The sequence below is a fragment of the Coloeus monedula genome, assembly GCF_965178545.1.
Source record: "Coloeus monedula genome assembly, chromosome: 2".
Classification (NCBI taxonomy): domain Eukaryota; kingdom Metazoa; phylum Chordata; class Aves; order Passeriformes; family Corvidae; genus Coloeus; species Coloeus monedula.
This window is the reverse complement of record NC_138782.1, coordinates 110,910,351-110,922,246: the sequence shown is the minus strand read 5'-3', so window position 1 is coordinate 110,922,246 and position 11,896 is coordinate 110,910,351. Positions and strand designations below refer to the sequence as shown.

At 44.7% G+C, this 11,896-nt stretch overlaps 1 protein-coding gene across 1 annotated transcript in view; it reads left to right on the top strand.

Moving 5' to 3' along the window:
- The window catches only part of HS1BP3 (HCLS1 binding protein 3), a gene marked incomplete at its 3' end in the record, with an annotated part of 50,080 nt that overhangs the window by 2,904 nt on the left and 35,280 nt on the right, over window positions 1–11,896 (top strand). The window contains exon 2 of the mRNA XM_082277278.1: window positions 4,329–4,494. Within this exon, the coding sequence (XP_082133404.1) occupies window positions 4,329–4,494 (166 nt within the window). The remainder of the gene's footprint in view (window positions 1–4,328; window positions 4,495–11,896) is intronic.

Sequence of the window (11,896 nt, the reverse complement as noted above, 5' to 3'; positions counted from 1 at the left end):
ACCCTGTTCCCAGGTGCCACGTCTACACATCCTTTCAAGGACTGGTAACTCACACTTCCCTGGTTTAGTAAGTACAAGTCCTGAGTACAAGTGACAGACCTTTTAGCTGCCTTAGCCGCAGTCACAACTTCTGAGTGATTGCACATCTGGAGAGCTGTTAAGATCCAATTATTGTGATTATTAGACAGAGATGTTTCTACCCAAATTAACGTGCAAATGAGACCATATGCCAAAATCAATAATATGGATTTAACAGTAAAATGTGTGTGAGAGAGAGAGAGAGACAAAGACACAGAAAAGAGGGTGGGGGGAGAAGCAGAGAGAACAATTAAGTAGAAAGATAATCACTCACCTTGTGCATCCAGAAGTGTTCTTCTGTTGGTCCTTCATCCTTTTAGGTGGTAGGGGTCCCACAAAACGTAGAGTTTAATGAGTTAATATACATTTAGGAATATGTGGGAATGCCCAAGCACCTCCCTTGCAGGGGGAAGTTTTGCACTGTCTTTTGCTACACTTTGAATCATGTATGGTCCTCTGGTGGAAGGCCCCAGAAGTAAGTCTGGGATGCTTTGGGTGTCTTTGATGGTTTATGACCTTTTAAGACATGACATCTGCCTCTAGTTGAGCTTGTTATGCCCCATCAGAAGGGATAAATACCTTCAGGCCTACATGTGAGTGTGAATGTCCTGTGCTCAGTATGTCTGTCTGTTCTTTTGAGGCAGTGGACTATGGTCTCCTCCAGTCAGAGCTGACCTTCAGCACAGCTGCTGAGCTGGCCTTCCCTGTGGACTCCTTGCAGTGATACGCTCTTCTCCCCCAGCCTTGTTTGCCTCTCTGTAGCGGGTTGAGTTCGAAACCGGGCAGAAAACACCAATTAAATGTAGTGGTTTTGGTTCAAAATATTCATTACTTACTTATTTTCTTTCTGTGAGATAAGAATTAGGAGAAAAGCAAAGCAGGCACAAACCTTAAACAGTTGCAGTACAATGAAAGAGTTTTATTACTAATAGAATTAAAAGTAAAGAGACAATAACAAAACAAAATTAAAGCAAATCCCACCCCCCCCCCCCAGCACTTCTCTCCTTTTACCTAGCTCACACAAGGGATAACAGAACATGGGATGTTAGTCAGTGTTCCAGTTCTTGAAAAGTCTCTCTCTTATGCTTAAGGGAAAAAAGGGTTTTTCCTTCAGTTGCACGTGGTTCCCAAACTGCCACCAACAGCAGATCCGCCCGGAAACAAACAATCTGCTGTGTGTAGAACATCTCTCCCATGAAAAATCTCACAGTTCCTTCACACTGCAAAACATGGGCCATCACATGGGGTTATTCATCTTTTTAAGGATAAGTTCTTTTGGCCTGCACACAAAGGCTCTTCTTCACCACAAGTCTCTAGCAGCCTCTTACTACTTCTATATAGCCTGGCATAGGCATTCTTCACAATCTTCACAGGCACACGAAGATACTCCATCCCCCCATGTTCTTCAAATGGATTAAAGAGACAAACAGTTTGTGGTATTACACTTTCTTACCACGGCATGCAAGAAGGTTTCTTTTAAGCTGCCCGCCAGAATCGCGGCACCGCCCTCTTTTCTCCCGTCGCCATTTCCAGCTCCGTCCCACGGGACTCACTTCTCTTTCTCTCTGACTCTGAAGCCGCCATGCTGAAGAGTGTTCTTGTTCGGGCTTTACGGTGGGGAAAGCCTCACTCCCTTTGTGCTGCTGGCTGCGTGGTGTCTTCTTCAGTTCAGCATGAAGTGTGCTGGCTGCAGACAGGAGGCTCTGCCGGCTCCCGTTGACTCCGCCGGCTCCGCATGGAGAGGAGAGGGACCCGCCGGTCCCAGAAGCCGCGCTGGATGGGTTTAGCTGTGAGCAGTCCATGGCTGGTTTTAGCTGCCTGTGGCTCTGAGGCAGTCCCCCCCCAGCCACCCAGGGTCCGTGCCACAGCGTTGGGAAAGGGGGAAAGGGGCAGTGGCCCCGGCCCGGCCCGGTGGGGCCGGGAGGCTCCGAGCTGCCCCCACCTCCCAGCAAGCGAGCTCCGACCAAAGGGGAAGTCCCGCCTTTCTGTGCGGTTTAAATATGTAAATTGTGAGAAGCGTAATTGGTCTTAAAGACTGTCCATCAACTCAGGGTCAACCCAATACACTCTCTTAGGCTTGAGATAATTTGATCAATAGTACCACCTTTATCTTATCTCAAGTCCCCATCACGTGGCTTAATTTACTTTCCATATTTTCAGGAATTCACAGGGGCAAATTTGGGGTGGGGTTGCTTCTTTATGCAGTCTGCCATAGTGGGCAAAGTCCTTTGGTGATCTTAACAGTGTTTAAGGCAGTTGTGATCTGTAAGTCTCTTATAAGAGCATATCCTCTGCTGCAGGTATATTCTAAAAAACTCCAGATCCAGCTGCTTTTGCTGGCAGGTGCCCTTTGAGTCAGCATTTTGGCTGCCACTGAAGGAGGCAGCACTCCAGATGATTGTAGTTGCAGGTACCACAGGCTGCTGTGTGAAAGCCAGGCACCTCTGTATTCACACATAGGCACTATTGGTCCTGTGTGAGAGCCAACCGTGTGTAACTGAGAACAAAATTTTGTCTGGATGTGTAAAGTCAAGTTCTTGACTGGCAGAACATGAGAACAGAATGGGAGCAGACAGAGTAGCATCGTCAAAATACTGGAGATGGTAGAGCTGTTGTTAAAGTCCTAATGTTTTAAACATGGCTTGCAAAGAGGATTGGGTACAAAACTGGGTCTGTGCCCTTGTTTATTGTTGTCCTATTTATCAAGAACTCCCAAGATACTCTCTTTAAAAGGATTTTTATTCAAACTTTGCATTAGAGATTCAGAGCTTGCCTTCTTGGGGAAGCTCAGGTTTCATAAGAACTGATTGAGTTTTGACATTACAGGAGGAGTCTTTTGAAACTTCATTTGAAACTAGATTGTTTGAGCCTCTTGAAGTGTATATTAAGTTCTATGCATTGTGTATCCTTAGGTGAAAAGGCACCTGTGTTAATGTAGCTAAACTTCCTAAAGGAGGAGGTAATAATTCCACAAGCCACCTCTGCAATCCACAGAAAATCCAGGGTAGATGGGACTTGATAATCCTCATGGTTAAGGTTTAAAAAGGCAGAAAAAGTCTTTAGTGATCCTAGTTTGGTTTTCTTTTAATCAGTCTCTTCTGATTTCAGTAAAAAACATTCACTCACACATAGGAAGGATGTATTCAGAGATTTGTTCAGAGGGTATTCAGTCCCCTGGATGATAAACTTCTGATTCTGGCAGAATATTTGGTTCCAGTGATAGCAAGTGTGCTGTGGCTTGGCATAGGGTAACTTTGGGGAAGGGATGGATCTCTGATAACAGGCTATTGAAACAGACTGTTTAGTTCATTAAACATACTGTTTAATGCTCCAACAGCAGCTGCTTGGTCTTCCTATTGATGTGTGAGCACTGTAATACGATCCTGGCATTCCTCTTGCAAAAACATCATAAATATTTCCTTGGGTGGCAATCCATGGGGAGGGTAACACCACAGTTCTGTGGATCTAAAGCTGGCAGGAGGAAAAAAATGCATTGAGTAAACTGCAGCAGCAGGTCCCCTGTTGCATTTTCCTTCAAGAGGAGCTGTGGGTGGTTTTGACTGCTGGCAACTCTCAGAGGTTAATGATGTGATTGTCTTTTTTAACTGGGTATGAAAGGACAGGTAGTTCTGTTTCCAGTAGGATTTTCTGTGGGAAAGCCAAGACGTTTTGGCTAGTGTGCCATTTAGACTGTTTGACAACAAGACTGTTTGACAACAAGTTCCCTGGTTGGCTCTTCACAAAGGTGTTGACCTCAAGTTGTCCATGTGCTCCAGGGAGCTGCTTCTTCCTTTCATGGCCCCTTTCAGCTATTGTCTCTGTCATTCCTGGGAATGTCCTTAGATAAAGGAGAGGTGGATAGGGCTTGGCATGAGTCACAATGAACAGACCTTTTTTCTCAAAATAAACCTGATGAGAGATCATGGGATCTTCTCCCTGCCATGCTGGGTAAGAGCACTTTCAGTTCTTGTGAGTAAAGTCCTGTTCTGAATGAATCTGCATCTCTTCAGAGAAATGCTGTGTTCCTGGCATGTTGCCTGGAGTGGCTTGTGGCAGGTGCTTTGTCATGGAATACAGGCCACGTCCAAATTTGTCTTGTTGTAAAGTAGGAACAGTATTGGGTCTATCTGATGTGCTGTTCCAATGAGAACCTTTGCACTGATTTTCTTGGGCTTTTAATCGGATCCTGGGAGAGGGACAATTAAAAATCTTTGTGCCAATGCCTGAACTCTGTGTATTTTCTTCCCTAGGCAAATTCAGAATAAACACACAGGGCTGGATTTGTCAGTGCCAGAATACCAGGAAATCCATGGGAAGATGATGTCTGGCCATGTCGAGTATCACATTGTCGTTGTTACCCGGTTGGCTGCCTTCAAATCAGCAAAGCACAAGCCTGAAGATGTGGTTCAATTTATGGTAAATATTTAATCAGACCTGTGTTAGTGATCACTTTCTTAATCAGCTTTGATTATTTCTGTCGTGATGTAGTAGATGATTTGTCATCAATCACAGCCTCTCTGGGTCAAGGTCCTTGGTAGGACAACACAGTCTGTACCATTTCTCCAATTCCTATTCCATTATGTATATTCCATTATACATACAGTAATTGCACTTTTTATTCCAGGAGCTAAAAGTGGCAATGACTATTGTTGCCTTTAATGCATTTTTCAGTATGGATCAACAAATAGAAACCAATTAAGCTTTTTGTAAGTTCTGCTACTAATTAGTTTCTCTAATGTATGTATCAATACTAGACCACTGTCCATAAGCATGAAATAAATATATAACAGCTTATTTGAAAGGACCCGTTACCTTGACACGGCTTTTAAAATCCGTGGTAAGAGAGTTTTACAAGGAAGTGTCCATATAGAATATTACTGAGCTGGATTGTCTTTTCCATTATACCTGCAGAGTAAAGGTTTGAGAACACAGCACATGACTTAAAACAGGTGAAATTAATGTCATCTATGGCATGTGCACATCCACTTTAAGCTGTTTCACCTGGGACTGTCTATCAACCTGATGGGAAAAGATGCTTTTAGGGTGTTTTATTTGATCTTCTTTTAGCTGCCTGCTGAACCACTCCCAAGAAGTGCATTTCTCTGTCCATTGACTGTAAAAGGACACACCCTCTTGCATCCTGTGAACATCTGCTCTTTTCAGATGTCTTTGCAATAACTGTAATGTCAGAGTGATGTGAGTGTGTGGTTACCTGGTAGACCATGACCTGTAGTGTAACTCACACTCCATGGAAGATGATTGATAAAAGCCTATTTAAACTTACGTCTGATTTGCAGATAAACATCTGTCAGTCTTGTGAAGAGATGCTTGATGAGATCTCCTGCATTTATCCCACACCTTATGCTATATATAAAGCAGCAGTGATGGCATAGGAGTCTCCCTCCTCATCCCTGGCTGCTTGTTCTTGCTCCCACAGTGTTTCCCTTTGTGTGCCAGTGTCATGTGGCTATTCCATAACATCAGCTGAGGAACTGCTCCCGGCTAAAAATGGGTATTTTGGGGGTTGTTATTCAGTACTGATTTACACCTGTTCCTTGAGCCTGTGAGTTGCACAGCCTCATTAAAATTTGTTTTAGGACAAGGAAGGGCCAGACATGGGCAGATAGGAGAAGGGGATGTGCAGTTGTTTTTTTTTCATGCAGCAATGCCTGCTTATATTATGTAATATTCCCACACAGTTATGTGGAAGATAGAATCTGACTACAGCTGAGGTGTTAAACTGGGCTGTTATCATCTAACTTAATTTTGTGTCATTTAAGAATAAGTTGATAAAATCAGATTGTCCATAAAAGAGGAGAAACAGACTTAGTACTGAGACCCCCCTGCTTGCTGGGGTTGTGTGTTCCCATGTCTGCTCTCTCTGGGAGGATTTTCAGCATTCAGTTGCTCTTCTCAAGTGAAATGAACCTTCCTGATTTCTCCTCTTATGAGGCCTCCTGACATTTCATTCTTCATGAAGAAGAAAACTGGTGGAGCCTGACGAGAATAACATTTATCTCATCAGTTACATTTTTTTCAGCTGACTAAATATGATATATTATATAGTTTGTTGTGTGAGAGTAATTTAAAACCATGAGCTGGGAGGTTGAGAATGGATGTTTTCCATCGATTCATTCCGATGAGTCTGTATGTATTACTGGAAGGAACAGAGGGATTCACCTGTCCTAACTTAGCTCTCTCTAAGTTGGATATTTTAATCTGAGTCTGTCCCTGCCTGTATGGTCAGTGGGGAGAAGGGGAATGATGTGACTCATCCTCTGGAAATGTCTCTCTTCTTTGACCATAGAGGGAAAGAATCTGCATTTTAGACAGCTGCGGTGGGGGGCTTCAAATACAGGCTAAAATGCTTGAGGGTCAATAGAGTTGCACACAAGTCACTGTGTGCACTTGGCGGTGCCCTGGGATTTTTCACTTGGCCTTCAGAAGGTTGTGGGTCTCCCATAGATTTTTGTGTGGTATTTGCCTGCCCCACACAAGCTTGTTGGATACCCCAAAGCCTCTCAGATGGCATGGGATGCCTGTTTCTGGGCAGAATAATCTGCTCTCTATGATTAGATGTCTGCATTTGCTTTTCTAAATTCCCATCCCAGTCGCAGAAAAGGATGTAGCTGAGCATCTGTGGAGTGGGGGAGCTCACTTTGCATAACATAAATGTGTGGTACCATTTGAGAAACCCTAAATTACAGTAGGTGTGTGCACAGGGCTGGCAGGTGTGACAGAGGACATGAAGGCATTGGCACTGCCCTGAAACAGTGAGGAGAATACAGTACAGCATCCAAGGTACCACTGGCTACCTATGTTCGGGTGAGTTGAGCTTCAGTCACATTTTACCAAAAGATTCTGACAGTCATGGGAGCTGAGACAGACAGCTTAACCTGGAGAGAAGTCCCAGTCTTGTGGCTGCCAGGGAATGTGGGTCGCACCTGGACTGTCTGTGCAGTGCCCTGTTCTGCTGGATGCTGGAGCAGCACAAACAAGAGCTGTGACCCTTCCCCACCTACCTGGGGAACAGCAGAGAATGATGAGGTTACACTGGGCAGCAGATCTAACACATCAGATTTGTATCACAAAGCAGAGTGAGATGAGACATCTGAAGGAGGAAGAAGATACTACTGTGTGCCTGTTCTGGAGCAGAATGGGAGAGGGGACATCTTTTTTGCTTTTGTTGAAACTGTCAAGTTGGAGGAAGGAGCCAATGTCACAGCGCTGAGGTGACGGGTAGGTTAGAGAAGGCAGGCAGGCATGGTAGGGTTTTCATTGTCTCTGGATACGGATTTTCGGGTTGTCTCTGTTTTGGCCACCTGGGGAGGAGCCAGGTGCGTGTGTTGTGGCTCCTCCTTGCCCGGTCGCGGTCCCTGAGGCCTCGGAGGCGCCGCCGCTCCCGCCCTGCCCTCAGGGCCTGCACCGCGCGCGGCGGGCGCTGGGCGGCAGCGGCGAGCGCGCCGGGAGCGGGGTCAGCGGCGTGTGCGGCTCCAGCGGCTCCTCTTCTCCCTGGAAAATGATGGTGAGCACGGCAAAAGCGTCCTCTAAGCTAGCTGTGATCTCTGGGATGCGATGTAGACCACACTGGGTCGAATCACAGGATCGTTTGGGTGGGAAATGGCCTTTAAGATCATTGATCCAGCCTTTGACCGATCACCACCTTGTCAATTAAACCAGGCACCAAATGCCGTGTCCTGACATTTCTTGACTCCACCACCTCGCTGGGTAGTCCATTCCAATGTCTAACAACTTGTCCCAAGAAGAAATTCCTTCTGATGTCCAACCTGAACCTGCCCTGGCACAGTGTGAGGCTCTGTCCTCCCATCCTGTCAAGACTGAGAGGTGTATTAAAGCCCTTTGTCAAAAAACAGATGAACATGAAAAAGAGATTCCAGATCTGATCTGTGGAGCCTTTACTGTGGGTCTAAGCAATCCAGAGTGCCCTATTCCCCAGCCTTAATAGGACTATGCAAAATCAGCATCACGGCAGGCATCTCTAATTAAAATGTTTGTGAAGCATTAACAGAAGAAGAAATTCACTTCTGTGATGACATTCAAATCTAAATTCTTAGAAACTGGAGGGATTCTTTAATTTTAAAAAATGCTAAATTAGGGTTGTAGAACTGCTTAACCTTAAGGTTATATTTGGTAATTAAAGGAAAAGTCAGCTGCATTTCTTTCAAAGGTCACAATACTCCTGTACTATCGAAAGAGGGAAATTGGTTTTCTCTTTGGTACTGCTGCCAAGGTGATACTTAATTATTGCCTGTAGAATTGCCATTTTCTGTGATAAAAAGAAAAGGCTTTACTTTTCTTAGAAGCATTTCTTTTAGCCACACCTCAGCTTTTTTAGCAATTAACTTCTCCCTTCCCAGCCTTATTAAAAATCCACCCAGCCTTTAGTGCCTTCTCTTTGTGTCTGCATCCAGTTTGATTCTTCTGTACAAGTTACTTGTTAGTCAAGTTTTTTCTTTTTCAAAGCTGAACAAATAACTACTGGTGTTTGGCAGGCATAGCACAATTGAGGGAGGCATTTAGTATAGAACTGTCTTCCTCTCATAAAATGTGGGGATGTATGAGTACATGGGTGTATCTTCATTTATGTTTTCATCATTGCCTTTTTGCATATGTTGGCCTTCTCTTTTTGGGCCTCAAAATCTGTGCATCGGAGTTGCTTTTTCCTGACCATACAGGTGTGTTGTGAAGATAAATTCCTCCACTTTATGACTTCTGTGATGTGGGGGGGGGGGGGGGGGGGAGAAATCCATGCTCAGTGTAGCAATCGGTTCAGGAGCCACTAAGGATTCATGTTGATTAAAAAGAAATATTAGAGGTTTTGCTCTTCTGCTGGGCAAAACAGATGGGGAGAACAGCATGTGGTCATGTAATTAAAATCTACCGTAATGCATACCCACGGGGTCACTGAGCAACATTAATTCTGGTACGGCTTGAATTGGGAGTTTCCAAGCGAAAGCTTGGGTTGTGCTGCCTGGAAGAAGGGATGCTTTTGATTCCTGTACCCAAAGCTAGTTCTTTTAAAGGACAGAGCTGCTGGATCTCCATTTTCTGACAGTGTTAAGAAGTGGGCTTTGTAAGAAGAAAGTCACAGTAGCCCTGTTTTTCATGAAATACTGTAAAATCAAGAGTGCTCTTTGCTGGTGTGCGCTGGCTGGCAAAGGGTTTGAGTTAGCTCTAAGACGTCCATTTTGTTGAAATCTTTGCAGTAGATACAAAGCATATGGTGACAAGTTTGAGGTCAGAAATGGGGCAGTAAAAGGAGCTTTAAAAGGAAAGGAGGCATTAAGTCGCATTAATACTGAGTGGGATCAAATTCTGCGCACAACTGCGAGTCCCAGGCTCGTATCCTACAGCCATTCCGGTGTGTACTTTCATGCATGAGGCCCTTGGGAAGAGGGGGGGCAAGGCACATGCATGAGATTTGAGGGATTAGCAGCAAACTTCAGACTTTCACTTTGAACTTCCCGTTGGTTTTCTTAACCTTCTAGCGATACTTGATCACATTCAACTTATTTATTTGTTCCTAGTGAAAAAAAAATATCCAACCCATCTCTGTCTCTCTTTTAACTTCTGTGTTGGATGTTAATTGTTACAGGCAAATAGGGTCTTGACCTGGCAAATGTGCACATGCTTTGCTGTATTTGCATGATTAACTCTTTTGAAGTGAAACAGATTGAGCCTTTGATATTGTGACTTGACAGAGCTCCTTGTAGCGTGTGCACTCAGGCTGACTTACAGGTGGTGTTCACAGAGTTCAGTTAGAGGCGTGGAGGGGGAGAGGATAGCTGCAGGATCAAGACCTGGAGGAATTACAGGCAGCAGAAGAAAAATATTTGAATGTTAATCAAATGGAACTTTGTTTACTTAATAGGATTGGTAAAATGGGGTTTAGAGTAGCGCTTAGTTGTCATCCTGACATTTTGGGCCATAGGATCCATCAAGGATTTTCAAAGGGCTGTAAGTGATAACCAGGAAAAGCAAGGTTTAATTTTATTCCATGCTGGTACACCTTTCTCCTGGAAAATTGACAGAGGATGTCAAATTGAAAAGGTCCAGAATTGTTGTGGCAGAGCAGTGCTTTCTGACTGAAAAGGTGTGAGAATGCTCTGTGTGATATCTGGGATTTGACCTGAGAAAATACACTCTCTGGAACCTGGCTGGCACTTGTGTAAGGCCCCTGTGCTGCTGCATCCAGCTCTGGGGTCCCAAGTACAGGAAAGACATGGACCTGTTGGAGCAGATCCAGAGGAAGGGTACAAAGGTAGTCATAGAGCTGGGACACCTCTCCTGTGAGGAGTCTGAGAGAGCTGGGGCTGTGCAGCCTGGAGAAGAGAAGGCTCCAGGCTGACCTTAGAGCCCCTTCCAGTACCTAAAGGGGCTGAAAGAAAGAAGGAGAGGGACTGGTTACAAGGGCCTGGAATTGACAAGGGGGAATGACCATAAGCTGAAGAAGGGAAGGTTTTTTAGATTAGATGTAAAGGAAAATATTCTTTACTGTGAGGGTGGTGAGATACAGGAACAGGTTGCCCAGAGAAGTTGTGACTGCTCCAACCTTGGAAGTGTTCAAGGCCAGGTTGGATGGGGCTTTGGGCAGCCCGGTCTAGTGGAAAGTGTCCCTCCCATATTGAACTGGATAATCTTTAAGGTTCCTTCCAACCCAAACCATTCCGTGATTCTCAGTGCCCCAGTCTGGGCTCAGCCAGCCTTACCACAGCATTCCCAGCACCAAACCCAAGGTGTATCTGGCAGCACAGCTGAGCAAGGGTGTCAAGGAGCCTGTGGCTGCCTGGGCTTGAGGCACTGGGACAGTGGGTGAGGAGCCCCCAGCTGGCAGGGGCTTGCAGGGGCCCCCTCTGAGCTTAGGTAAGCTTAGGGGAATGGTTTTGGCTGTAGGTCTGACACCTCACTGGTGCAACGGGGTGTTCCAGCAGAGGGCATCGCGGCACTGCTGGATATTGGCCTGCACGGTGTGCTGCAGGCTTTGGGAAGCACATTAGTATGCTTTGGAGACAGTGCTGTCGCACTTGGTATTCCATGTTGCGTGTGCATTCCCGGCGTTATTCAAAGCCCACGCAGATCCACAAAGGCGCAATTAGTGATGGGATGCGAGGGTGTGCGTTTGCTTTAGGTTCAGTGGTGTAATTAGACATAAATTGAGATTTATGAATAATTTACAGACTTTGATAGAGGAGGAATGAAAATTAAGTGGGGAAAGAAATAAGTTTGTGTATCTCAGTTCAGTGTTAGAGTATTTTAAAAAACTGTTTTGGCATAACCTTGATTGGCTGCTGTCTTGTAATGCTTTCAGAAATTAATTTGGTAGTTATTATTGAAATTAATTAGATGTTAAATGTTTTTCACAAATCAGACTTAATTTTTTTTTTTTCCTGGGTGGAGGGTAGTGGTGTTTATTCTTTTGAAAGAGCACCAGTGAATTCCTTACTGCCCTTACATTTGACCTTACAAAGTATTGTTGGGAGGTGCTCAGGCATCATACCCTGTTCAGAGTGCTACTGGGATCTATCAAACTAGAAATGTACAGCAATTCAGAAACTCTGGAATTGCTTTCCCCTCTTTTTTTTTGGGTGTATTTCGATGGGAAGATTACGATATTCTGGAACATCTCTGTTGCCCTTAACTTTAATACTTGGTTGCTGAATGGCATTTCAGATCCCGCATGTGGAGTACAGTGTTGCTCACACTTAACCTTCGTTGCTTTTACAAGTCTAAAATTCTTGGTTTTCATTCCCCTGTCAACTCAGGTTGGGTGTTGTGTTTCAGATGTTTGTTACAGAGT